Below are 27805 nucleotides of genomic sequence, written 5' to 3'. Positions count from 1 at the left end.
ATATATCCTCAAAATATTGTGAGTGTAAATTTGTTTATTTTTTTGCCTATATAATACCAAATTAATTTAGTTCAACCAAAAAGCATTGGCAGAGATAGAAATTTTTAAATATTGTTTCTTGAGTCTGGTTTTAAAGACTTTTAGTTCCCAAACAAGGTGTTATAATGTGCTAGGTATCCTGTCGATAAAAAATCTTCAAAGTTTCTGCTGCTGTTGATATCATATATGTTTTCAGATGCTATCATGATATCTTTAATCAGTATAAGAAGAAACGTGGCTAGTCATAAAAAAATATTCAAATGAAGACTAATCGAAATCTTTTCAACTAATCACAAACTCATTAATCTATTACCATCGTTGTCATCATCATTGTCATTGTAATAATAAATGTCAACTTGACGATCATCCATCTTAATTATTAGTATTCTCACCATCACCGTAGCAACCAGAAAACCTAACAGCATTTTTATTGATGAAAAAAATGACAAAAGATATAAAGACCCAAATCGATTATATTCGTCTATCGGTAAGTCAGTCAGCCAGTTAGTCAGTCACCTAGTCAGACGGACAGACAGTCAGTCAGTCAGTCAACCAACAACACAACAAAAAACATTAATTATATTCCTGAATGTTTGATATTTTCACATTTATTTCAAATTAATTTATTCTCCACGCATCTCCACGGCAAATTATAGTTGTTATTTTTTACTTTCAACCTTGTATGTCAGATTTTTTTTTTGCGAAACGTATTCGTTCATAATTTTCCGATTTCAAATGATTATTATTATTATTATTCTTTTATTAAATCTGTTGTATTTAATTATTAAATATATTGAATTCATGATAAAATTTAGAAAACAAATTTTGTTCTGAAATAAAATAAGATATAACAGTGATAATAAATAAATATTTTATTAAAAAATACATCCATAATTTTAAACGAAAAAATATTTCCAACATTCTCTTAATATTCTCATTATTATTTTTAATATTATAATTATATCAAGAGAAAAGTAGCGAAAAATAAGGTCATAAATCATACCTTCAAGTCAAAATACTTTGAGCGTCCATATTGCATTGCATTGTTGGTATTATGGAGGTATTTATGTGCGTATTACGGTATCCTTTTGGGTATTCAAAAGTGTTCGCCGCAACCCATAAATTGCGTGTGCGTGTTTATGTGTGAATTTGTGTGTGTATGTTTGCGTGTATGTGATTGTGTGAGTTTGTTTGCGTGTGTGTGTTTGTGTGAGGGTGTGTGTTTGTATGTGCTTGTGTATGTATGTGTTATCTAAATGGCATTTTTTTGGGCACTGAAGTGGCGCTGTAAAATTTTTTCAGAATGTTATTATTGAAATAAAGGCTTCAATAAAAGTTTGTAACACGTCCAATGCAAATTAATAATGAAAATAATAAAAATAATATTTATTATTATTGTTGTTGTTATTTTTCGGTGACGTGAGGGTCCGACTGCATGTTGACAATTAAAAATTTGAAAATGTTTTAGATGGAAAAATGATTCGACGCTGAATATTTTTGTTATTAAATCAAAATTCAGCTAACAGTAGAAAAAAAATTTTTGTTTGTAGTTTTCAATAAGGCCTGTTTGAATGGCTGTGTAATGCTTACAAACATTTGTTATGCACTAACACTATTAACATCAATTTATATATGCAATAAATAATAATGATATGTATGTACAAATACATTTATTTATTTATATATCTCTGTGTGTGTGCACATAAATACGGATGGTCATAAAAACATTATTTACACAGACCGATGACCACCTATAAACTTATATAGAAGCACGTGTAAACGAGTCATAAATAAACATTAACACGCATAATACTAAAGTGTACACATGCGTATGTATACGCACGTACACGCACGTACACGCACGCAAACAATAACGCTACCAACAAACAAACAAGCATTCATCACCTTTATACTTCTTTACATTCAAATGTTAGAAAATTGAAACCCTAACCCTAACCCCTACATACAAACATCCTTTCGTACATACAAACACCCTGTCCTACATACAAACACCCTGTCCAACATACAAACACCCTGTCCTACATACAAACACCCTGTCCTACATACAAACACCCTGTCCAACATACAAACACCCTGTCCTACATACAAACATCCTTTCGTACATACAAAAACCCTGTCCTACATACAAACACCCTGTCCTACATACAAACACCCTGTCCTACATACAAACATCCTTTCGTACATACGTACATGCCTCAGAGGCACCCGGATTCTACGTGCACACATTAAAAAACATCACAACCACCAACAACACTACCACCACTACTATCACAACCACCATTACCATTGCCACCACCGCTGCCACCTCCACCACCACCAAGAACAAATTAAATGACCTACGTGTTATGTGAAGTTAGTGGTTTCTTCCTAACGGGACCTCTCCTAGATGCGTTGCCATGGTCACCGAACGTCAACAACAACAACAACAACATCGGAATGTGGATGAATGAAAGTTTGCCGTTTCGATCTTCCATCCTTCCGTCCTTCATATGCAACAAACTGCGGCAGATAGGATGTCAATGTGGAGGATAGAGATCATGATGATGACGACGAAGATGATGACGACGATGATGATGATGACGACGAAGATGATGACGACGATGATGACAATAAGGAAGTCAATTTGCCGATGACATTTAGAATGAAGATGATGTTAGCATTATGCGGACGGCGATTTCAATGATGAAGGATACTATCACAAATTTTCGCGGTTGAAGATACCACCGAGATGATGATGATGATGATGATGGTGATGTCCACAATTGGTACAATGGTGATGGAAAATGATAATAATTATGACGATGATGTTTGATGGAGATTATGAAACTAAAAATTATGATGAAGACGACGACGACGATGATGATGATGATGAATAGATTGAGGTTGAAGATGACGAAGGCAATTTAAAATTACAGATTATCCAATATATAATACTTGCTGTTGTGTATCAGAGTTCAGATGACATTTATTAAAAAAGCTAATTGATGACATTCCATCAAACGCTCTTCATATATCATTTAAATCCCACCATCTGGTCAAAATTTAATAAAAAATTTCAATTTTTAAAACATGGATAATAGATAAAATAAATTATAAGTTATTTAAAATTTATAATAATAATATTATTATTATTATTAATATTATAGTCAAATTCTAAATCGAACATTAAATATTGATTGATTGTAATTCTGTTTGAATTCTTGGTTCTTATGTGAATTCGACCGTTGTTTGTATAAGGAATTCGGTTTTTTCTTAAATGCCTTTCAAGATGGTTTTCAAAGAATCAATTTGATGAAAAATAAACATCTGACAAGCAATCGTGAACATCTGATTTGCGTCTAAAGTAGCAAATTTAATTCTTTAGCTTTTAGGTTCTTTTAGTTATAAAAGGTTCTAAATGTGGGTAAACATTTTGTTAGTGGAGCTAAATTGTGAGTGGAGTGAATGAGTGAGTGAGTGAGTGAATGAGTAAGTGAATGAGTGAGTGAGTGAGTGAATGAGTGAGTGAGTGAGTGAGTGAGTGAGTGAGTGAGTGAGTGAGTGAGTGAGTGAGTGAGTGAGTGAGTGAGTGAGTGAGTGAGTGAGTGAGTGAGTGAGTGAGTGAGTGAGTGAGTGAGTGAGTGAGTGAGTGAGTGAGTGAGTGAGTGAGTGAGTGAGTGAGTGAGTGAGTGAGTGAGTGAGTGAGTGAGTGAGTGAGTGAGTGAGTGAGTGAGTGAGTGAGTGAGTGAGTGAGTGAGTGAGTGAGTGAGTGATTGAATGTGTTTGCTTATTATAACCATAAAAAATTTGCCGTTAATGTTATACATTTGATTGTTTGATACGAAAATAACAGTTCGAATTTTATTAAAATGTTTCAAGAATTTAACCGAACCCTAAAAAAGTTCTATATGCTAAGTTTGAAAATTGTGTTTTAATAAGGTGTTTTATTTTCAGTTTGCAATAACTGAACAAATTATTTGTAACATGAAATTTGAACAAAAAATACAAATTAATATAAAAATTTTTAAATTATTGTGACTGGTTACATTATAGATTTGGTTATGGCTTAGTGGCAGAAATTATGTTTTAAATATTTTTTAAAGACAAACACACACACACACACACACACACACACACACACACACACACACACACACACACACACACACACATGTCAATGAACGTATCCCATATTTCTGCTTTTAAATTAAAAGATGCTAGCGAACTGCGTTCGAACCAGATGACTGCACAACGAGACTGAAGATAGGACACTCTAATCATCAAATCATTCTGGTTAGTGACAATAAAATGCAATTAATGAAGCTTATGTGCTAGACAGCTGGATCGTAATAGATACTTGACGTCGAGGTAAGCCTGACACAAAGTTATGGATGATTGGACGATAAGTTGATCGATCGATTGATTGATTGATTGATTGATTGATTGATTGATTGATTGATTGATTGATTGATTGATTGATTGATTGATTGATTGATTGATTGATTGATTGATTGATTGATTGATTGATTGATTGATTGATTGATTGATTGATTGATTGATTGATTGATTGATTGATTGATTGATTGATTGATTGATTGATTGATTGATTGATTGATTGATTGATTGATTGATTGATTGATTGATTGATTGATTGATTGATTGATTGATTGATTGATTGATTGATTGATTGATTGATTGATTGATTGATTGATTGATTGATTGATTGATTGATTGATTGATTGATTGATTGATTGATTGATTGATTGATTGATTGATTGATTGATTGATTGATTGATTGATTGATACTGCTTGCGTGGACAGCAAGATGGACCAAATAAGCTGTCTATTCTTATCCATCATTTAAGTTGGTTTGTTGCGAATTTTCACGTGGTTTCAGTTGGTAAGGCGCGAATGAAATGGAAATGATGCACCATTTCTCAATGGACGTTTCCTTTACCATTGTATCAGCCATCAAGTTGACGATCAGTCGCTCTGGAAATGTTCAGTCTTATGGAAGCATGGCAGGTTTCCAAAAATGTCATCCACACACTTTGTTATCTTGATATCTTGAATATCTTTGTCATTGCAACGGCATCGACTGCAATTGAATAAGAAATTTCTCATTTGATTTTTCAATCAATTGTTTTGTTTTCTCGAAGAAATTTTAAAACGTTGTTGCGGATGGGCTGAAGTAGTTTATGCAGAGATTTTGTTACAATCATACTGATCCAAGAAAGAATTCCATCGCGGGGCCATCAAATTCAAAGCACCCCCCACCTTCTTAGGCAACACTTTTCAACATAGCCAACTGCACCGAATTTTTATTTTTTAGAAAATTAGTTATCACCCTTAATAAAAAATATAACTGAAATTGAACTTAATGGGAGCTTGTGTAATGTGTGTAGACGTTCGTTTGCACGTGTGTGTGCATCTTATTGAGTTTGTATGTATGTATGTATAATTGTATTAGCTTGCGTATGTGCAAAAGTGTGTATGCGTATGTGTTTTTGTACATACGAATGTGTGTGTGTGTATGTGCGTGTATGTATGTATGTATGTGCGTGTGTGTATGTATGTATGTGTGTGTGTGTGTGTGTGTGTGTGTGTGTGTGTGTGTGTGTGTGTGTGTGTGTGTGTGTGTGTGTGTGTGTTGCGTGTTGCAATGCAGGGTGTGTGTATGTATGGCATGCATCATTCTCGTTATTAAAAGTCGTCATCGTCACGTTTTCTTTGGTCGCTAAATGTTAGTTGGCAATTCGGTTATGCGCCTTTGTTTGTTTGTTTGTTTGTTCGCTTGCTTATTTGCTTGTTGTTTTTTTGTTGTTCTTATTAGTTTGCTTAGTTTGTGTTTTTTGTTTATTTGTTGGCTGGTATGTATGTTTACATTCTTGATTGTTTGTTCTTTCGTTCGTTCGTTTTTTCGTTCGTTCGTTTTTTCGTTCGTTTGTATGCTTTTGTTCGTTTGATCCTTAGTTTATTTGCTCGTTGATGTTTTTGTTTACTCGTACTTTTGATTTGTTTGTATTTTGTTTCCGCTTGTTTGTTTGCATGCTTTGGGCAAGATGAGATTCTGTTGGGGTGAAGGTTGAAAGGAGTGTCACTGATTGAATACGTGATGTGATGATGAGGACGACGATGATAACGACAATGACGATGATGACGTTGACGATGCTTACATGTAATAATTGGAAGCAGACGAAAGCTACATTTCATCAGTGATAATAATTTTACAGTTGTACGAAATGGAAATGAGGATTAATTTATTTTGATTGGATGCTAAACACAAATGGGTGAACATGCTGTGTTGTGACGGGTGAACTTGCTGTTCTATAATGGGTGAACATGCTGTGTTGTGTTTGTAAATTTTAATAAGGATTGTGTCGGAAATGATGCTGACTATCGTTTGAGTTTTTATACAAGGAATCAACATTGGAGCATCTGTGGTTGCAGAAATTTGTGATGGGCGGCCTTCATTGAATACGTACGAGCAACAACAACATCATTGAACAGCTCTGAACTTGTCGTTGTTTCCACTCGGGGTCCATGATAATCAGGAACCTCGAGTTGCGTCTCTGTGCAGCTGTTTATTTACGCTCTTAAAATCTACGTTGATGGCTCTATGGATCCAACAACAAAACGAAGTGGTACGGCAAAGCTAATAGAAGCGGTGAAGATGGCGAAAGCGGTACTAGAAAGGCTGGATTACCTATGAGAAACTACTACTCTATAACTACTACAACAATTACTACTACTACTACTATTACTATTACTACTACTACTACACCAATAACAGCAAAACTAACAACACCACCAACAACAACACCACAAAACCAAGCAACAAAAACAAAATCTGGAAACATTGATTACAATGGAAAAGTTAGAAGTCTTCTTGTGCAACTGCATCACAATAAATCGCTCATGAAGATATCGTTTGCAGGGCCAGCATTCAATCACACATCGATGTTAAACATTAAACTGGTTGATCAATAAAAAAAACTCTAAGCTAAAAAAGTTAATAACTGGCGACAACATTGAAAGCTAACGTGAAAATGAGAATTTTTTTTTACAGCTGAATGGGAGATAGCCGCGAACATCACAAAGTTAATGACGAGCTAGATATAAAATGAGTGGCAATAACGCAAATGAAACATTTCTTAGTGCGACAATGCAAGGTATCCACAACACCGACCAAACCAATATTAGTAAGAATACTAAACAATATTACAACAATACTACTGCTGCTGCTACAACAACTACAACTGCCTACTTAGTTACTGCTATTACTACCACTACTAAATTACTACCACTACTACTATTTTTAACACTAGTAACAGTAATATTTTTACAGTTGCTTCTATCACTACTACTTTTACTGCCTCTGTCGCTTCTGCCACACCGACATCAACAAAAACAAATTAAAAAAAGGAACAAAATCTGGTAAAGTTCTATTTAGAGCACAGACACACAAAATCACCCCACGCAACAACCACGCATCAACATCGCAACAACCACGCAACAATTACCAGCCACGCAACAACCGCGCAACAACCACACAAACGTCACAACATCACAAAACGACAAAATGGCGACAACTTGTATGCATTATTTTTCTGGCAGCAATAAACTAATGATACAATTATTGTTACGATTGCATGATGTTATTGCAATGTTCAGTTCAGAAGCAATTAAGCGAGACAGAAATTTCCTTCAATAAAATTTTTGCTGGACATACGTCGATGTGTTTCTCTGTGCGCGCGCGTATTTCTATGCTTGTATGTGCTTTGTGGTTATACGGGTTTGTATTTATCTCTGTGAGAATGTATGTGTCTGTTTGTGCGTGCGTGTGTGTGCGTGTTGCGTGTGTCAAATTATGTTTACAAACTTCCTATATTGCATTTGTTCAAATGTGTTAAGTATATCTTCTGTTGAAAAGTGTTAGGTAATTTTAAGCGGAGTCTTTCGGGCTTTAAATTTACTTTAAATTCAGTTTGCAGCGCTGTTACCAAGAAGTATCATTCTTCAGTTTATGGCAAGCTACACATATATATATACACACACACACACACACACACACACACACACACACACATATATATATATATATATATATATATATATATATATATATATATATATATTTGAGTGTGTGCGTGATTTGTATTCATGGTGTGCGTGGGCAGATGCACGTGCATGTGTGCATGGGTGAGAGCATAATTAAAACCGTAATTCAACGTTTATTTACTTTTGTGTGCATGGATGCATGCATGCTTTAAATGCTGCCACCCCATGGCCACATAAATTAGATGTGGAACTTCGCCAGGGTCTATCTCTCTCTCTCTCTCTCTCTCTCTCTCTCTCTCTCTCTCTCTCTCTCTCTCTCTCTCTCTCTCTCTCTCTCTCTGTCTCTCCACAGAGACAGACAGACAGTTCATTGTGTGATTCTTGTTGCATGTGATAATTGATCTTTGGATTACAACGCTAACAATAAATTAGAAAGAAAATTATGAAATTAAAAAGGCAAAACCATTATTATTACAGTGACAGTTTGAAAAATAGCGTATTATTTAGAGTGTTGTAAAATTTGAGTGTTTCAATATGTATCAGGCAGGATGGTTAATCCTAAAATCAGACGATAATTTGTTTTAGCCAGCTTAGTACACTTGCTTTTATTCAATTTTCATAATTTCAATCTTCATTGAAGTTAGGAGGAGTGGTGTGCTGTTAAAAGTGGCCGCTTCACATTCGAGCTCGAATGTGAAGCGGCCTCTTATAGGTGTATTCAGGTAGGCTGTGTGCGATCTCGATGCTTCCATGTAACCGAATGTAAAAAAAAAAGATAGTTATTATTGTTTCGTCATCTTTGGTTCACAATAATAACAGTCAACATCGTAATATCATCATCATCGCATCTTCAGATCATCGTTGTCGTATCAACATTACCATTCTCATTTTGTTGTGATAACAGTGTTTATTGATTGATTGATTGTTTGATTGATTTATTTATTTATTGATTGACAAGTACATTACTTTGTGAAAATGTATCAACTATTCCATCCGTCTCACAATAAATGTACTCAAATAGCTTTGGAAGTGAATGGGAAATAAATTTAAAAATTAGTGTACCACACACATACACTCACACACAACACACACACACGCATACATACACAGACACAAATACAAAAAAAAGAGAGATAGAAAGAAGAGAGAGAAAGAGAGAAACATACAGAGACGTGAGAACAGACTTGTTCAATTAATATTCCCCTCATACACGGATCCAGCCAGCAAACGCAGCGTATGATGATCGTATCATAAAATAGTGTAATGCTTAACACACACATGTACAAAAAATTACATGACAACTCATGTACTTGGAAAAAATAACATTTCTCTAATCTATTATTATTTGTCGTTGTTATTATTAATTATTATCGTTTCTATTTAAATTGTATTGAAATGTTATAAGGTCATTTGAATGTCAATCCATAATAGGAGAGAACTTAAGAACGATTTCACGTCAACTTTCTGCACGTTCGTGAAAAGCTTAATATAGCTTAGAAAACATTCGTTATTTTCCATCTTTCAACGTCTTATTCTTAAAATGTTTTTTGACTTAAATTTTAATTAATATAATTATTTTAAGTTGACGTTTAATTCTAAAAGTTCGTCAAAAACTGTATGATCACGTAACAACAACACTCAATCAAAATAGAAAGGTTAGCTTATGGTGATAAAAATAAATAAATCTATTTTTTTTATACAAGTTTATTCCGTGAAACGCAATAAAACGAGCATGAAGAGGAACTCCAAAGAAGAACAAAATCTTAAAATCCCCGATAAAAATAATCCATAAGTCATACACGCAAGTAAGTAAGACTGTTGTGTAAATAAATGTGATTCGCTATTTTATTGGGTTGTTGCATCGTTCAACGCTCAATTTCTGTTAACTTGATACTTACTAATTAATTTCTTGTCCGAAAATAATGGCGAGAATCACTCAATATAAAACAAAGTTAAATTTTGATTGATTGTTTAAATTGATTAAGTTTCAAATAAATAATTTTTAATATATATAAAGTTTAATGCGAAAGATAACTAATAAATCTGTTTTTGTTAAGCCTCCCTTCGTACAGACCCTTTTTCAAATTGTTAGCCATTTGCGATTAGAATAGATACAAAAATTTACAGATTAGATACAAGCATTTAAGGATTAGATACAAAGATTTTAAGATTAGATACAAACATTTAAGGATTAGAAACAAACATTTAAAGATTAGATACAAACATTTAAAAATATACAAATAGTACAGATTGATTGTATACAAATCTATAATAAAAATACAAATAATTAAGATGATTTATACAAATCTATAAAACCTGATGTGGTTGAACCAACCTGAAAGATGAGGAAGATCCTAGGGAACATCCAATTACGATGAATTGATTATATATTAAAGTAAATTGTATTTATTCACATTAAGATAAGAATTTTTGATTATTTTATTATTACAAATTATTTAACTATTAATATAATTAATTTTTTGTTATTTTTTTTAATTTTCAATTTATTTATTAATCAATATATTCAAACAACTATTATATATATATATATATATAGAGAGAGAGAGAGAGAGAGAGAGAGAGAGAGAGAGAGAAAATAAAATAGTCTTTAATGTCTTACCTGATTTATTGATAGTTGATATAATTAAACAAGTTGATTTAAAATTTATACAAACAGTATTTTAATGAATCATACATACATACATACACATTCTCGTTGTCTATTATTTTATTTTTTACTATTTACAAAAAAAAAATCACTTTATTCATCAACGCAATCATGTGGAAATGAAAATCCAAAAATCCAAGAAATTTAAATGTTACCACAAAGTCCATATTAATATAATATTGTTCATCACTAATGTTCATCGTAAATGTTCATCAATGATTTTCATTCCAAGTGTTCACCATCGTTGTTCATCAATAATGTTCACATCCGTTCATCACGGATGTTCAATAAGTCTGGTCGGTTGGATGCATGCCATCTCCAATGCTTTCTCTGCATGTCACTTTTTTCCGTCATTTATATATTATATATATATATATACACACACATCTATATATATACATATATCTGTGTGTGGGTGTGTTGTGTTGTGTGTGTTTGTGATGATGTGTGTGTGTGTGTGTGTGTGTGCGTGTGCGTGTGTGTGTGTGTTTACCACATATACATATACAATGTTCATTCACATTAAAAAGTTGTTGCAGAAATGTATGTAAATTTTTGGGTTTTGTTTTTAAAATTTGACAATTGTGTGCGTGTCTGTGTGTGTGTGTGTGTGTGTGTGTGTGTGGTGTGTGTGCACATTGGGAATATTAAATTACTAATTTATTTAATCACTCAATCATTTAATTTAATTCATTCAATCATTTAACAAGTTGTTCAGATTTGAATAACCTACTTCGCTGATAAACGAAGCACAAACTAAACTCAATTTCTTAATGTAAATTTTTTAATTCCAAACTCTACATATTGTTTAATTGGTCACAACTTCAAAATCAAACAAGGAAACACAAATCGGTGTTTGTTTCAGGAACAGAATTACAAATTTTACATTGTATAAAGGACTATTCGATACACACACATACTCATACACACGCAAACACACGCAAACACACGTACACTGCACTACACAACAACATGACAAATGAGCTCAATTAAGAAGAAGAACAGCAGCCACATCTGAAATTAATGGTTCAAATAGAAGAACTTTCTAATTCATTCCGCTGCCTCTAAGCAATCATTCCGTCAATCAGTCAACAGATAAATCGATAAATCACCCGCCAGCTTCAATCAACCAGCCATCAGCAACCTGTGACGTCATCGGTTAAAAGAAAACTTCCGCACTGATTTATTTGTTTATTTCGCAATGTTAAAGGTGCCAACGGTGGCTCCCGATTTTAGTTTTTTATTTTTAATTGCCAACTTAGTTTATGGCCGTCGAAAATGTTTCCACGTTTGTTTTCTGTGATGAGGACCGATGATAAATTATTATTCAATTCATGCTCTCTTTCTCTTCTTATATTTAATAAACTCTTACATAAACACCACACACACAAACACACACACAAACACACACACACATATAAGTATATATATATCGCACACATACACACAAACATTCAAATTTTATAAAATAAATAACAAAATTTTAAATTTACTAAAGAAAAGACGCAAACAAAATGAAAAACATTTACCTAGTGGGTTGACGGAATGGGTTGATGTTTTCCTCTCACTCCTCCTCCTCCCTACCTACATTCGTCCAGTGAACTTTCATCAGAGACCGAACACACCTTCTATCACTTTTTTTTAATTTTATACTTTTGAGAGGCTGGTTTCAATAAATCCCGTTGCAGATCTTATTCAGTACGTCAACATGATGTATTGTCATTTTTATTTGTTTTTTTATCATCAATGAAATTGTTAATTGCAACGAAATTGTAGTTTCTAGCGTTAATATTATCAGCTCTCTTATCGAAATTGTTAGCGGGGAGTTAGCATCTCATCTTCATGGGATCACCGTCAAACAAACACAGAGTACGCCAATCTGAATTGCATGTATGCTTCGTGTGAAGGAGTTAATTGGAGTTTATTTGTCCCTGCTCTGCTTTCAGAAAAATGTGCATAACAAACAGCGCTAAAGTTGAATGAGCTTTAATAAAAAGCAAATATGAACAAGAAAAAAACGAACAGCGAGGAGCGAACGTTATCAACGATTCGAACCTAAAAAGCATTTTGAAATGAAATGGTGCTTTATGTTACCTCTGAGGTTGATTAAAATTTTGACTGCATTGCATTGTCCAGAATATTCATCCGATCACATTGGACAAGCTTCAGGCATCTAGGCTTTTGTAATGCATCCACGCATTGTTATCAACAATTTCAAATGAATGAACAGTCAATGAAAATATTCTCACACATGCATGCATCTCAACAAAGTTTGATATCACTCGTGCGCATGTATAAATAAATCTTTAAGACATAAAAAAATACATTGCTCAATTGAAAACATTGGAGTGAAATTATAGAATGGTAATTAAATGCTAATTAATAACTTCAACATATTATCTGGAATGGTGTTTGTAGGTCTGATTTAATCAGGGCTTTTTGTATCCCTGGGTTCAATGATACGTCTTCAGGCGATGTAAGTTAAGATGTGGTGAGAGATGTGGTAAGAGGTGTCGTGTTTTAAACTGGGTGGGGGAAGGTGTGGCCAGACGGGATGAGATGAGTTGAGTCGATATGAGATGAGATGACATGAGGTGAGGTGTTGCTCATTTGATAGGATCATATTTTAAATTTAGAAGCAAGATGGAGTATGATGGATCGAATGAATGCCTTTAAATGTTCTCACGACCCGCTCTTCTACTGCATTTGTCAGGAATTTAAATTCACTTTGTCTAGATTATTTGCTGAGTTGTTAATATTTTATTATTTTAGATGGTTGTATCAAAAATTGTTTTCAAAGCTTCGTGAAAATTAAGACGTTCAACGTGAATATAAATAAGGTTATTGTGGATGAACTGTGAAACAAAATATCAAAATTTAAACAATTATTATGAATTAAAATTAATCGGTTTTAAAATTTTGAAGCATAATTTTAAAAAAATGGGTATTGGAAACAATTGCGAAAAATTTTTTTCAATTTATCGCAGTCATCAAGGGATGAAGCCGCACTAGCATCAATCTTACATATTTCCCAGAAGTGGTTATTTTATATTGGATGATGAATTACTGGGTCAATGATGAATTGATGAGTGAATGATGAGTTGATGAGTGAATGATGAATTGATGAGTGAATGATGAATTGATGAGTGAATGATGAATTGATGAGTGAATGATGAATTGATGAGTGAATGATGAATTGATGAGTAAATTATGAACTGATGAGTAAATTATGAACTGATGAGTAAATTATGAATTGAGGGTGAATGGTGAATTAATGAGTGAAGGATGAATTGATAATGGATTAGTAAATGAATGATGAATTGGCGGTGAATAAATAAATCATAAATTAATGAATGAATGAAGAAACTATGATTTGATGATAGGTGAATGAATGATAAATTAATGGGGGATAAAAGAATGATGAATTAATTGTCAATGAATGAATAAAAAAATGATAAACTGATAGTGAATGAACGATAAATCGAAGGTAGATAAACGAATGTATGATGAATTGATGTTAAACGAATGAACGATGAATTGATGAAAGACGTATGAATGATGAATAAGAGCTGTCTTCTTTTTAACAACGTTGATGCGAATTGATTTAAATGCAAATGAACTAAGATCCATTATGAACAAGCACACGCAAGCGCACAAGCACATACTCGCACGCGCGCACACACGTACTCACACGCACACACCGTTTCAAAACCATTCAGTAGCGAACATATTGTTGCTCATTTCTTCCACCCATTAAATCATTATTTCTGTTTTTCAAACGTTTTGCACACAAAATACACGTTCGTTTAGACGCGCTCTGTGCAAACGCGTGTCAAAATAACCAACACATGTACACAAACACAGAGCATTGAACATATTGCTTTGTAAGGTGTACAAAGTTGAAAAAAACAACCGCCTCTATGTCTTCCTACGATGTTGGTGCGTGTAACGAACAAAAACTTGCATCGTCTGAATCAGAGAGACATGAACTCGTTCAAGTGCTCGTCGTACACTTTCGACGTCTACAGATGTCTTCTCCTATCGGCACATCTGCACACGTTCTGTGTTTTATTGTTCTGTGTATATGTGTATGTGTGTGTGTGTGTTTGTGTAATTATACGTGTGTAACAATGTGTGTGCTTGCGTGGGATTGACAGTGTGTAGTTGTTCATTCGTTCACAATAAAAAAAATGAATTCAAATGAAAGATCCATGTATAATGGTTTAGCGGAGTTCGTATGCAAGACATCCATCTGGTTGTCAAGACGGAACCTCCTCGATTCATTTCTTCCACTGCAGTCCTTCAACACTTGTGCGGTGTGCCTCTGCAGCATCAACACAGCGGTAGGTAGGGACACTGAAGCGGGCTATCATTTAAACATGCGTAAACCAATACAATTTGCATGAACAATGTGACAGGATGTAAAAGCAAGCAACAGATGCTACAAACTTCAGTACACTGTGCAAGTAAGCGTATCTCCTCTGCAAAATATCAGCCAGCACAGATATCAATCAGTCAATGCAGTCATACCAGAGATAGAGCTGATATCCATTCATACCACACATAGAACTGATATGCATTCATTCACGAAACATCGTTCATCCCATTCCCACGTGGACCCATTCATGGAACATCACTCCACAATCGAGTACCAGACTGATCTTGAGTTCTTTCGTTACGCCGACGATGGTTTTACATCATTTAAATCACGTGAACTTTTTTGGAAATTTTTAAAAATAATAATCAAACTTTCCAAAATCAATAAAAATTTAACAAAATAACATCATTAAACGCATCAATGACATATAAATACATGTTTTAAAAGTTCTTAAAAATGAGCAAAAGGCCCGGCAAGCAAAACTAAAAAAATAATATTCAATTGCATACAGATTTCAAAATATAGCTTTTGAGCAAACATTAAAATTACACTTTAAAAAATTAAAATAAAACTTGAGTACGGATAGTACAGAGCAAATAAATAATAAAGGCATACACACATGTGGAAGAAAATATTGCATAAGTAAGCAAGTGGCGTTGTTAAAAATGAACTAACAGGTGAACACACCTGCCGTTTATGTTGAGCCATAATAATTCAAGAAGCCAGCATACTTAATTCATAATTTTTCAACCAACAACCATTCACAGACAAGACATTCCACACTTGCCAATTTGTTTATTATGACAGAGATAATCAGCAAGACGCGATAATCAGTAAATTATGATTTAGAACGCCTCACATTTAAATAGAAGGCCATGGTGTCAGTAAATTTTACGGATAATTGATAAGGACATAACTAGGATCATGTCTATCTAATATTAAATAATCTTAACTAATAGCAGTGTAAAGAACGTCAACGATTTTTTATTTATACAATTTTTCAATATTACTACAGCGGTTATTTAGAAATAAACAACAAACACAACACACGTTTAGACGGCATTTTCCCCGAGATCGGGGGTTGCCGTTTGGCTACCTATGATGAAACCGAAATACCCCTCGACTCCATCCACATCTGTCACTCGCCTCAGTATCACGCAACCCCGCTTTCACCCTGTCCTTCTCCACCTGCTCTCTCCATCCCAATCGCGGACGACCCCTTCCTACCACTCCTTCAACCTCGAACTCCAACGCTCGCCTAATCCCGACCCTTTCATCCCTTCTCAACACATGTCCATACCACCGCAATCTCGATCTCCTTATCAATGTCACAATGTCCTCATTCAGTCCCATCATTGACATCAGCTCTGTACTACTCCTCCTATCCTTCACTTTAACCCCACACATCATCCTCACCATAGCTCTTTCAGCCCTCTGCAGTACACTTTCCTCCTCTCTCCTCAACACCCAAGTTTCACCACCATATATCATCGCTGCTCTCACACATGCTTTATATACCCTCCCTTTCATCTTCACTGACCATTTCTTTCCACACAATACCCCACCCAGTTCCCTAAATTTCATCCATCCCACACGAACTCTAGCCGTAACTGCGCTCAAACATCCTCCATCCGCATTCAGCTTATCCCCTAAGTAATACATGAAGAAATACATGACAAGAATATTAAATGACTTGAACAAGCACCATCCGACAAATTATCCAACACCAATTATTAAGTACCCAGCCACCAAAGCCAACCAATCACCCAATCACAACAGCCCACCCATCAGCCAACAGCCAATCACAACAACCCACCAACCAGCCAACAACCATCACAACAACCCAACAACCAGCCAATAATCACCAATTACAACAACCCAACAACAAGCAAACAACCAATTAACAATCGGCAGCACTCAGCACTGCTCGACAGTTGTGACCATCTGTTTGAAGTTCTTCCAGACTGCTTGCAGACTCAGGCACAATGTTCCACCACCTCTTTTCAGCTGGTGCTCCTGGACAATAATTCATTTAATAAAATTCTTTAGACAAAACTATTGAAACAAAACTCTTGACAAAAATGCTACTTCAACCAGTTAAGTTTTGGCAACATGATAACACCAAACAAAACAAATTTTCAGTCTAACAGTTTATATAAAGAGCATGAATTTAAGTTCATACGTACAAGAAAAGAAAGATAGAAATAAAAAAAACAGGAACCTGTCTGTTAATATCTCCAACGCAAGTCCACGTAGATGTTCCTGGTGATGGTGACAATGGACCCCTCCCACCCACGCTCATCTTCACGACATACCTCTGAAAAGACACAAACATTGTTGTAATGAGGTTCACATTTTAAAATGAAGCACTAGTCATGAACAATTTCAAACATCTACCCCTTTGTTGGACTCCTGATACCTTAACATTTTATGAGACATGTCAATCATGTGATTCCTACTGCGTTTCCTTTTAAAGTCAGGAAGAGAAGTGGCGATGGCCCACTTTGAATGATCAGACGTACTATTAAATGACATCTCCAACAATTTTATGCTTTCTATATTCTCTACCTGACGTAAGAAATGTCAAGTTAACAATTTTGAACAACTTCAAAAATATAATGACAAGCCCATTTTAATCACCACACAACAAAACAGAACCTTATAGGACATATTGCACTCTGAATCCATGCCTCCTCTTCCGTTCCTCCACGCCTCAACCATCAAGTTTGATTGAAGTCTTGTTGCAACCAAGTTGGAGTACAAATCTGAAAATTTCAAGTTATAATTATCACACGACATACAAAATTATAAGCATCATATTTATTTGATACAACTTTTCAGCAAACTAATTTTTGTAATTAATTAGGATTACATGAATAATTAACTGTAAAATTTAATTAAACCAAATACAATAAAACCTTTGTTGAAATGGGCGTTTTTAGCAAAACTTAGAATATTTTCTCCTTGCAATGATCTCAGCTCAAGGACACTGAAATATGGCCTGTCTGAAATTGATGACCCATTCAAAGCAAGTACCATGTTAGGATTGGACTTCCTCATATCCGCCGGCAGGGAATAATTATAAATCTTCGGATTGTTAAACCTCAGTTGCACTCCTTTAGTCCAATTGAATATTAATGTTCAAAATTTATACGTTCAACAACATTAAATATTAATTATTTTAAAGCAGACCAAGTTGATCTAGGAATGAATAATTAAAAGTAACACAGAGCAACGTTTGGCCAAATTTTGTAGCAGTTTTTGGATAATCATATTTATTTTGTGGAGAGGGTGGAAACTTTGGAATGCTGTGAACCATCCAAAATCCTGAAGTTCTATCAAAGTTTAAAACTCCTGGAAAAAATTATGGTAAAAAATTCTTTATGCTATTTATTCCTCAATTTTAAATATCAGCACTGAATATTATTGACTCTGAGTTAGTAAGTTAACCTAGTTTATAATAAACATGAAAGTTGTAAATAAAACTTTAATCATGTAGCATTCAATCATGTAGCAGAAAAATTTGGGATGATCAAGAATGACTCACCTTTGGTGTGACCATAATGCTCAGAAGTTTCATATGGAGTTTGATCATTATACATTGCATACATTGTTGAGACATTCTACGTAAAATTTTATATCATTGGCAAATTCAAAATTATCTTACAATAATTGGATAATTGACAAACTTTGCCGGAATAAATGTTGGCCAGGGAATAATAAACTGGACCCCTCTGTTCAGCGATGGAAATATTCAACAGCTGGAAGTTGACATTGTTACTGTCCATATAAACCTGGCCAACACCCTTTCTCACCAACTTGTTGGGGCTGTTCTTCAATGCAGGCAGTTTGTAAATAATAAACCTGAAGTAATAAATATTATAGCTACAATGATAATAATTAACAGACAATTGAAAATGACTGCAAAAAACAACAGAACGACAAAAGTTATGCAATAATAATCATTAAATAATTGAATGAGATAATAAAACAATGAAAAAGATCATTATTAAAAAAATATATATTGATATTTTAACCCATAATTTTAATTAAAATACAATTGTCATTCAATTATAATTATAGCATAATATAATATAATCATATCAATGCTATCCACTATTAAAGCAGCTTAATATTTCGTAATTGATAGATGGATAATGCTGTTACCAGTCAGAGTGGTTAAAAAAACTAGACCAAATAATTAAATAATGAATTAAATTAATTTATACAATACAAGTCTTAATAAAAAATACAAATATTAAATTAATAGTATATTTATTGCTATTGGTTACTAGAGCAATTAACATTAACAAGATGATAATTTTCTGAATTCAAGGAAAAAATGGTCAATCAAACCAATCAATGGGCTTGTTGTTCACATCCCTACAAGATGAGGTGTAAGATTTCGAAACCAAACAAAATATTATGAACAGAATGAACGATGAACGTCTCACGTTGTTAAAAATTATCATTGTGTTAGCTAGTTTAATAATTTAGTTTTTTTAGAATTTTAATTTAATTAATTTTAATTTTCAAGTGTAAAGTTTTATTATTTTTTTTTACCATAATGTCTTTTAAATTGCAAAATAAAACACAATTAAAATTAAAAAGCAAAACTTAAAAACATTAAAATTTATTTTCGGAAGCAAGCTAGAAAGTTATAAAATATCGGAAATAATTCATAAACCGAAACGACATCACTTCCTTGATCATGGGAATTGAGAAATCTCGGAAATCCCAAACAGAATAATGGGAATGTGCTTCCTTAGTTCATTATTATTTCTTTAGTAGTATTTAGCAGGACAAGAGGGCAACATCATACAATACAAATAATTAATTTACATATAATTATAGGGCTAACAAGTTCAACGAAACCAAAATAATATGACAATTAATGAAAATGGATTCTGTTTAATTAACAATTTATTATACAAACAACATTACAATAAAAATAAAGATACTGCAAACCATTGCATCACAGTATCTTTGAAAGAACAGAATTGTTTTGTTGTGTGGTGTTTTGTGGATCAATCAATCAACCAATCGTTTAATCAACCATCGATTTACGTATTGCTAGAGAGAGCTTATTAATGATTTAAAACCAGGTAGCGTACATTTTAGCATACGTGCACAAAATATGTCAAACTTTTAAACGGATGGGTTTTCATTGCATTCAAACCAAGTTTAATGCATGTCAGTGTGTATCAAATAGGCTACTGAGCAAGCCAATTGGCTGATCAATAATTCAACCAGTCAGTCGGTCATATGGCAGGTTGGTCATTTGGCAGATCGGTCGTTGGAATTCAGTCGGTCAACCAATCAGATCAATAAACCAATCAGATCAATCAATGTTGAGTAAAATATCATAAATTGGACCGTCAATCTTAACATAATGGAGAGTTATTTTTAACAACTATTTTATTTACTTAAATAATAAGTATTTTTAAAAATTCAGATTAATCACAACTTTCATTTTATAGCAATGGACGGTTAACTTTATTTAAACTTGGCGCAAACAGCTTCGAAACTTTTCATTTCACAATTTCTATGTGGAAAATAAAATTTCAGAAAAAAATCATTCAATAAAAAGACCGACTGATTGATTGATTTAATTATTGGTTGGTTGGTAATGACAGCTGACTGGTTGAACTCCTGGTTGACCGTCTGACCGATTGGCTGATTGAATGACTGGCTGACCGACTGACCGACAGACTAAGAAAACTTGTTGACGGAGAAACTATTGGGCTGATTGATTGAACATCAAGAGAATATCAATTTATTATTTGGTATTTAATTTAACAATTAAATGATTATAGACGACGCTTTTGCTTGTTTTATTGATAAAATATTTTCAATAATAACGTTGAACAAAAAAATGAATTCTGCCGTTAAATTATTTTACGTTTTGTTTGAGTGTTGTTGTCTGATTAATTTTAAATGATTTTATTTCTCAGCACTTAAATATTAACCACAACATATATTTTGTAGCTGAGCCAATTGTATTACGTTTATGAAAACAACCTTAGCAAGATATAATTTATTTATTTGCAAGTTATTTAAGGTTAGTTTTTTCTAAAATTGAGGACACAATAAAGCAATCAGTTCTGTAATAAAATATTTAAAAGGAACTTATATTATAACTTCAAGAATACATTCCTGCTGACGTACATAAATCATTCCAGTTGTTTTATGATTAAAAACAATATATGAATATTTAATTGTATATATAAGTTAGAAAATGTCAAAAAAAGGAATATAACGAAAATTTTGTGATGCAAACTAAGAGTCTGGATTCTGGGGACCAGCTAGGGTGGCGATGGTGACCATGGAAGCCCTCGTTTTTGACTGCTTATAAAATGACCTCTTCCGACTCGCCCTCAGGTTTCTGAATTCATACTTTTCCCCGGTTTCGTCTTCTAAATAATGCTGTCATTAACGTGAGCTAAATTATACATGCGCACTGTGTGTTTGTAGGTGTGTGAATTTTCATGTGTGTATGAGTGTGATTGTATGTGTGCATGCGTGTGTTTGTCAACTATGTGTTGAGGATTCATAATGATCTATATGGCACACACACTCGTTGAATTTATTCAAGTTTTGTAATTTTGTATTACAGTTAACTGTAATACAAAATTACAATTTTTTCTTATGAGATTAATTCTTATGAGATTATGCGAATACGGATTACACACGTTAATGATTGGTAGGGGCCATGCTAACCCTGACGACACTAACAAGACTTCGAAATTGATTGTTATGAAAAAAATCAAGACCTTGTGACTAAGGCGGGATATCAATAAGGAGAATAAAGTTTTTTTTTAACATATTAAAACATGTCTTATTGAAATTAGAAGGATTTAGATCAAAACATTGAATTACTGCAAACGGTAAATGAAAGGAAAGACATAAAAATAAATTGTAAAGAACAATATTTAAATTTGAAGGACTGATAGATATATTAATTCTGTTTCGTTTAATGTGATTTCTTGTCTAGCTGCAGCTCTAGATGAGCATTCGAGAGTTTTTTAAAGGCTATCCCGCTACTTAGGCAATTATAACCAATGAAATAAAATGGTAATGGAGAAAAAATATATTGATATGATCATCAACATATCATTCAACTAACAAAAGAATAATTGTTTAATAAAACGAGGTAGTTCAGTTCGGTGATATAAAAAGTAAAATTAATAGGACAGAGGATAGACTATTGGGGTGCCCCAATATAAGAAGAGAGGAAAAGAAGTAGTATTTTTAAAGAACTACAGAACAAAATTAACAAAAAGAAGAAAACCAAGATAAACAGATTGCGTGTTTCTAATGTGCGTGCTTTTGGCTCAGTAAAAAACAACTGTATGGTAATGAGATGTTTGATAACCGAACGTGTGTAAAATTGGAAAGAGAATTCAAAAGTAATAAATTCCTACTGACTAAGAAAATAAAATTTTTAAAAACAAATCAGCATACCTTGGTTTTCTTTGTCATCTTCATTTTACTGAAAGGAACGAAGATGGTATCGAACCGAGGCTGGTGTTTTACTCGTCTGTTTTTTAACAATTCTTTCAGGTCGGCTAACTAAATGATATTCAAAATTTGCAAAATATCATTATGAGTTGAATATTAAAATCGCTTAATGAACGCAATATTTACCTTTTTAACAAAGAAATCAAAAATCAGTTCTGGATTAGCGAGATTTTCATTGGCATTTAACGTTATTGTAATACTACTTTGATAGGTCATTAATGAAAACCCCAAACAATTATTGGTTTTTAAAGGGCCCCAGAAGAAAATATTTCGTATGGGTTTGGTGTCAATGCACATTTGTGTCTCCGGACCGATACAGCTGTTATAAGCAACGGACGGTTGGCCGTAGATTTTTCTGAATAGCCATCCAGCTATGCATTGTGGGAGGAGACTGTTCAATATCTGGCAACACTTGTAAAACATCATGTGACCCGGCTCAATTTTCGCCTTTGAATAATTTTATAAAATATTACATTTCATTTTAAAACTAGTTTAAATAATTTGTTATTTCTAATTAGCAATGAAACATTATTTTGCTAAATTATAATATCAGCCATTGCTAATATTATAATTTAACAAAATATGGTATCATAATATAATTAATTGTTGTTGGATAGGCTTCGTAAGTAGGAACGTAAAATCTCATTGCCACATTAAATGTCGAAATCTGACAAAGCAGAATTTTTAATAACAGGCTTAACATTATGCAAATACAACAAAAATAAAGTTTACAGTGACAAAAGGAAGAAATAAAACTATCATTCGAGTAAACTGAATAAAAGTACAAAAACATAAGAACGGAGAATGACTATCACGAATGCTGTGTGAGAAAGAAACGATTAGAAAAATTACTTGAATGTAGGTGGTTCATTTTTAAGAGGCCAAAAATTTAAAACATAACGACACCTCACGACAAAAATCTTTTTTGTCCCATTATTTATAAGTTGTAAGAGATAAACACAGCCAAGATACCCATAATATAACAAAGGATTACAGAGATTTTTAAAGGAACATTTTTGATTTTAAAAAAATGTTCACAATTTGTGGAACCAAATTTGTTTGCAATTTATAATAGGTAAATAATTTATACTATATGTTGTTTTAATTATACTTAAAAGTAGACTAATCATTTACTTTTTATTTCTACAAAAGAAAATCAATGGTCACCTCTAAAAGTCGATTTTTAAGATGCCAGAGTTGTGGGACGACACCTTCGACGCTGGTTGGGAGCCACAATTTTAAAAATGAGATTTTGAATTTGTGGGAAGGATTGATGACATCTTGATTGGTGTTAGAAACGTAGGTGAAATGAATGGCCGATGGGCGAAAGTTCAAATTGGGAGGTGTGGCAATTGTTCTCGCAAAACCTATCGGCTTATCATCTGTGTTTACGTTGTTGTTTTCATTGTCTACATCGTTTTTTGAATTTTTGGATCGTAAAAATTTAAACCGTTTCGATGACCAGTTAACAAACGAAGGATTAGGATTAGAAAATGATCGATGCGCTTTTATTATTTTTCTTGGTGATTGCGGTGTCGAAAGAGTGGTGGTTAAATGGCGTATTTCTTTTTGCGGCGTTTCTTCTTTTTCTATTTCTTCATCATTTTGTCGTGATAGCTCGTGATTTTGTGTCAGCTGTGTCGATGGTATATGAGTGTGGATTGTTACCGATGTTTGTTCATCGTCTTCTGTTTGCTTTAAAAGCCGTAGAGGATTTAATAATATTTCTTTACTATTGTAAGTTTTTTTTGGTGATGGAATTCTTTCTTTTTTTATTGGTGATTTTTTTCTTCTTTTTGATTTGTGTGGTTCAATTTTCTTTGGTGAGGAGGGTTGTATTTTTTGTGCTATTAAATTACTTAACTTGTAGCTGAACGGAGATAAAACAGGAATCTGTGAATCCTCGCTTGGCGTATCACTAGTGTCACACTGTCCTAATAATTTATCGTGGTTTTCATTATTATTTTCACCGCTGCGATTAGATTCTGAAGCATAGGATGTACTCTCGACTTGATCTCTGCTACTACTAACATCGTTGTCGGGATCTCGTTTTTGGGGTAAAAGGTTCTGAAGAGCTACAGAAATATTTGCCGCTACGTCGTGTGGATTGATGAATCCGTGAATATGCTGCAGATATTCTCGCAAACTCGATGTTAACAACGTTAGCATCAGTTCATCCAACGTGGCTCGTGTCACGTCGCGAAACGTTAGAAAAGGTTGCATCGTTATCGGCCCGTAAACAAGAAGTTTTCGTTTGTTTGATTCGTAGCGAGTATTGTCATGAAGACTGGAGTCTCTCGATTGATTCGAAGTATCCTGCACGCGTGGTGTGTTTCTCTTTTTCTCATCTTTTGATAGATTTTGGCTTTGTAAACTGAATTTCCTTTTTTTAAACATTTTATTTTTATCCTTGAATGTAAAAAAATTTCTGCAGAACCACGTCAATCCTGTTTTAAAAATATAAAATGGCGTTCAGCATTAAAAATTTAGAAAATAATTTTATTTCAAAACCAGCGTCAACCTCACAGAAACTTTAGAAACAAAGGCTACATTGATACGATAAAAATTCGAGGAATAGAAATGTAATTTCTAAGCGGAATAAAAAGTGTAATTTCAAACCAAGTTTAACATTCTTATTAATTTTATTCTTTATGTTTCATATTTGCAATGTGAACACACATTTTTATGTACGCACAAACTCATAATAAATTTAAACATATTATAAAATGTTAGCTTTTAAAGAACCAGAATCGATCAGTGCGTATTTATATGTTAAGCCGGTAGCTACAACAGGAGACAAAAAATTGTGCTAGGAAAGCTACTAATTTGCTAAAGAGATGTTTAAAAATTGTTAACCTCCAATAATGGATCGGAAGGTATCGACGTCCTGGTTACAGGCTCCATAGTGCCTCCTACCAAAACCTAGGGGTACGGGATCAACGAGAGCATCTTGCAAAACGTGCATCAGGTATATGCCGTCAGCCATCGCCGGGTCACACGAGAACAATATCGTGTTCAAATTTTTGGGGTAGTTGAAAATGAAATTTACTTTCCATCGAGGTTTCTTCTTGTCGAAAGGTTCTGAGGCCAGGTAAGAAGCCATGTTCAGTAGATCTGTAGCAGAATTTATCTCTTCTGAGCACTTTGCAAAGTACAAAATTTATAAGCATTTAAAACAATGCTGATTTAAAAAAATTCTATTTATTAAACATGAATGAACATAGAAACATATACTTTATTCATTCAATTTTGATTCAGAATAAATAATTTTGATAATCTTGATTAAAAAGAAAAAAAACTATAGTATCTCTATCCCACAATATAAAAACACTCATCTGGTGTTTTTCCCATTTCTAATTTAACCACACAAAAAGGTAGCAAAATAGTTATAAAAATGAGTCATTTCAAATTAAGTGTGCTATTTCAACAAATGAAATTTTTTTGTAAAAAATTATTTGAATATTAAAATATCTAAGCATATAAATATTCATGATGCGATTGCTTAAATTTGTACAAAAGTATTTTTTTTCACAATGAATGTATTTCAATGAGAGATCATTCGGTTAAATAAACTTACATATGTAAAACTTACTAATCCTGAATATAAAAATTAATTTGTGCTTTTTAGTTATTTGAGTTCAGGTTTTATTTTGATCAAATGGAACATTTACAATTTTTGAGCCCGTGTACTATCCAAGGTCATAAAAACTCAAAACGTGGTTGGCCCATCAGCAAATGCATGTTTTATAAAAACCTGGTTTTCATTTACTCAAAATTTTTAGCCTATAAATGGTTTTAAAAACAATGCAGGGACTTAAAAATCTATTTATTTAAAAAAAATCTTTCTTTTTTCGTTTCCATTAAAAGTGAGCTTTTAAATGTCCTAAATATGGTTATATACAAATTTTGAACAAATTTTAATATTACCCTTCAATTTTTTAAAACAAACTTTTACTTGGTCTTAAAATACCTCAAAAACGTGATCATTGATGTTGAAATTATTTGCTTTAATCCACATCTTTCCAAACGGCAAATTCCTAATTCTCATCGTAAACCTTGGAAAAACATGTTTATTGGAATCTTCTTTCATAAAGTATACGACCCTTTCCAGAAGTATTTCTTTAAACGTTTCATAATTCAGAATAGGATCTGACGCTTTTTGTACCATCTGAATTGTTATGGCTACCACCGTGTTGCTGGATATCCTGACATTTAAAAAATGTGTTCTTTCATTGTCGCTCGGTGCTAACCAGAAAAATTCGTTGCCAGTCATTTTTTCCATTGAATGAGTTTTTGGGTCATTCGTTTTTACATAATGATAAAAACGAACTATCGCATTGAGACCACAAGTGCATAGTCGAACACACGGCAATAAAATGCAGACGAACAAAAATGTGAATGGAAACAACGTGACACTGAACAACATGTCTACCCACGTCCACATGAAGGTAAGTATGTTATTTGTTTTTAATATGTGATCCATCCGCCTGATGCTGGTTCCGTGTTTGATGTTCTCCTTCCGAGTTAAGAAATTGTTCAACTTCATTCTCTCCTGGATCGCTGATGCATTCTCTTCGAACTCGGCCATCAGCCAATTGTTTTGCGCTTCGACTTTGATATTCAACAAATTAAGAATCCGAGCATTTATTATTCACCGAGTTGTTTTCTTGAGTAGATTGTTGTGTATGGTTATTTTCATGGATAAGGCGGAGCACTTGGCTTGATGGATTTTATGTGGCTTGCATTTGGAGAACTGTGAATGAATCCAGCTATTTATTTATAAGTTTACCCTTCTTTGTTAAAAAAATGTAAAGGACGTTTTAAAAAGAACGCATGTTTTATTTTATAAAATCAACAAAAATTCAGTTTGCATTCACAGCATAACCTTAAAGAAAAACTTTTATAATAGCAATGCAAACAAAGTTCTGAACTAATCATTTCTTCAATTATTTGAATTAAAAATGTGACGCTTTGAGTGTTCTGAAGATCATATTTTGCTTTATTGTAATCCATGTTAAAATTTACTCCATAATGTTTTAATGGGTGTAAATAAAAACATAAACAAAATAACGTGACGTTGGCATATAAAAATTTCAAATTCAATTCAACTGTAGATTATAAATGTTTCATTATCGACG

General features: G+C 33.3%; 5 protein-coding genes across 5 annotated transcripts; 2 read left to right on the top strand and 3 right to left on the bottom strand.

Annotated features, from left to right (window-relative positions):
• Positions 1-1988: 1988 nt before the first annotated feature.
• Positions 1989-4220, top strand: HELRODRAFT_68283 (hypothetical protein; the record flags this gene model as incomplete). The annotated part of the gene is made up of 2 exons (XM_009026961.1): positions 1989-2246; positions 4143-4220. Coding segments are annotated over 2 exons (336 nt in total), but the record flags the coding sequence as incomplete, so codon positions are not given.
• Positions 4221-14752: 10532 nt separating this feature from the next.
• Positions 14753-16978, top strand: HELRODRAFT_189173 (hypothetical protein; the record flags this gene model as incomplete). The annotated part of the gene is made up of 5 exons (XM_009027207.1): positions 14753-14826; positions 14976-15111; positions 15187-15457; positions 15914-16174; positions 16815-16978. The coding sequence occupies 4 exons, from the start codon at positions 14753-14755 to the stop codon at positions 15988-15990; spliced, it is 558 nt and encodes a 185-aa protein (XP_009025455.1). The 3' UTR covers positions 15991-16174; positions 16815-16978.
• Positions 16979-17063: 85 nt separating this feature from the next.
• HELRODRAFT_107427 (hypothetical protein) lies at positions 17064-20073 on the bottom strand (the record flags this gene model as incomplete). The annotated part of the gene is made up of 9 exons (XM_009027206.1): positions 19503-20073; positions 18836-19010; positions 18694-18769; positions 18339-18500; positions 18065-18262; positions 17805-17911; positions 17606-17714; positions 17362-17408; positions 17064-17162 (listed from the first exon to the last, which is right to left on the bottom strand). The coding sequence occupies exons 1-9, from the start codon at positions 19616-19618 to the stop codon at positions 17064-17066; spliced, it is 1089 nt and encodes a 362-aa protein (XP_009025454.1). The 5' UTR covers positions 19619-20073.
• A 1352-nt stretch (positions 20074-21425) lies between these two features.
• HELRODRAFT_163297 (hypothetical protein) lies at positions 21426-25770 on the bottom strand (the record flags this gene model as incomplete). Its single annotated transcript, XM_009027205.1, has 5 exons — positions 21426-21572; positions 22611-22718; positions 22794-23114; positions 23946-25114; positions 25524-25770. 5 exons carry the CDS (start codon positions 25768-25770, stop codon positions 21426-21428), a joined length of 1992 nt encoding a protein of 663 aa, XP_009025453.1.
• An 858-nt stretch (positions 25771-26628) lies between these two features.
• On the bottom strand, positions 26629-27255 carry HELRODRAFT_163296 (hypothetical protein; the record flags this gene model as incomplete). Its single annotated transcript, XM_009027204.1, has 1 exon — positions 26629-27255. One exon carries the CDS (start codon positions 27253-27255, stop codon positions 26629-26631), a length of 627 nt encoding a protein of 208 aa, XP_009025452.1.
• Positions 27256-27805: the final 550 nt, after the last annotated feature.

This window comes from Helobdella robusta, assembly GCF_000326865.2.
Source record: "Helobdella robusta unplaced genomic scaffold HELROscaffold_5, whole genome shotgun sequence".
Classification (NCBI taxonomy): Eukaryota; Metazoa; Annelida; class Clitellata; order Rhynchobdellida; family Glossiphoniidae; genus Helobdella; species Helobdella robusta.
Note: the sequence above shows the minus strand (reverse complement) of the source record. Positions and strands in the feature narration are given on the sequence as shown.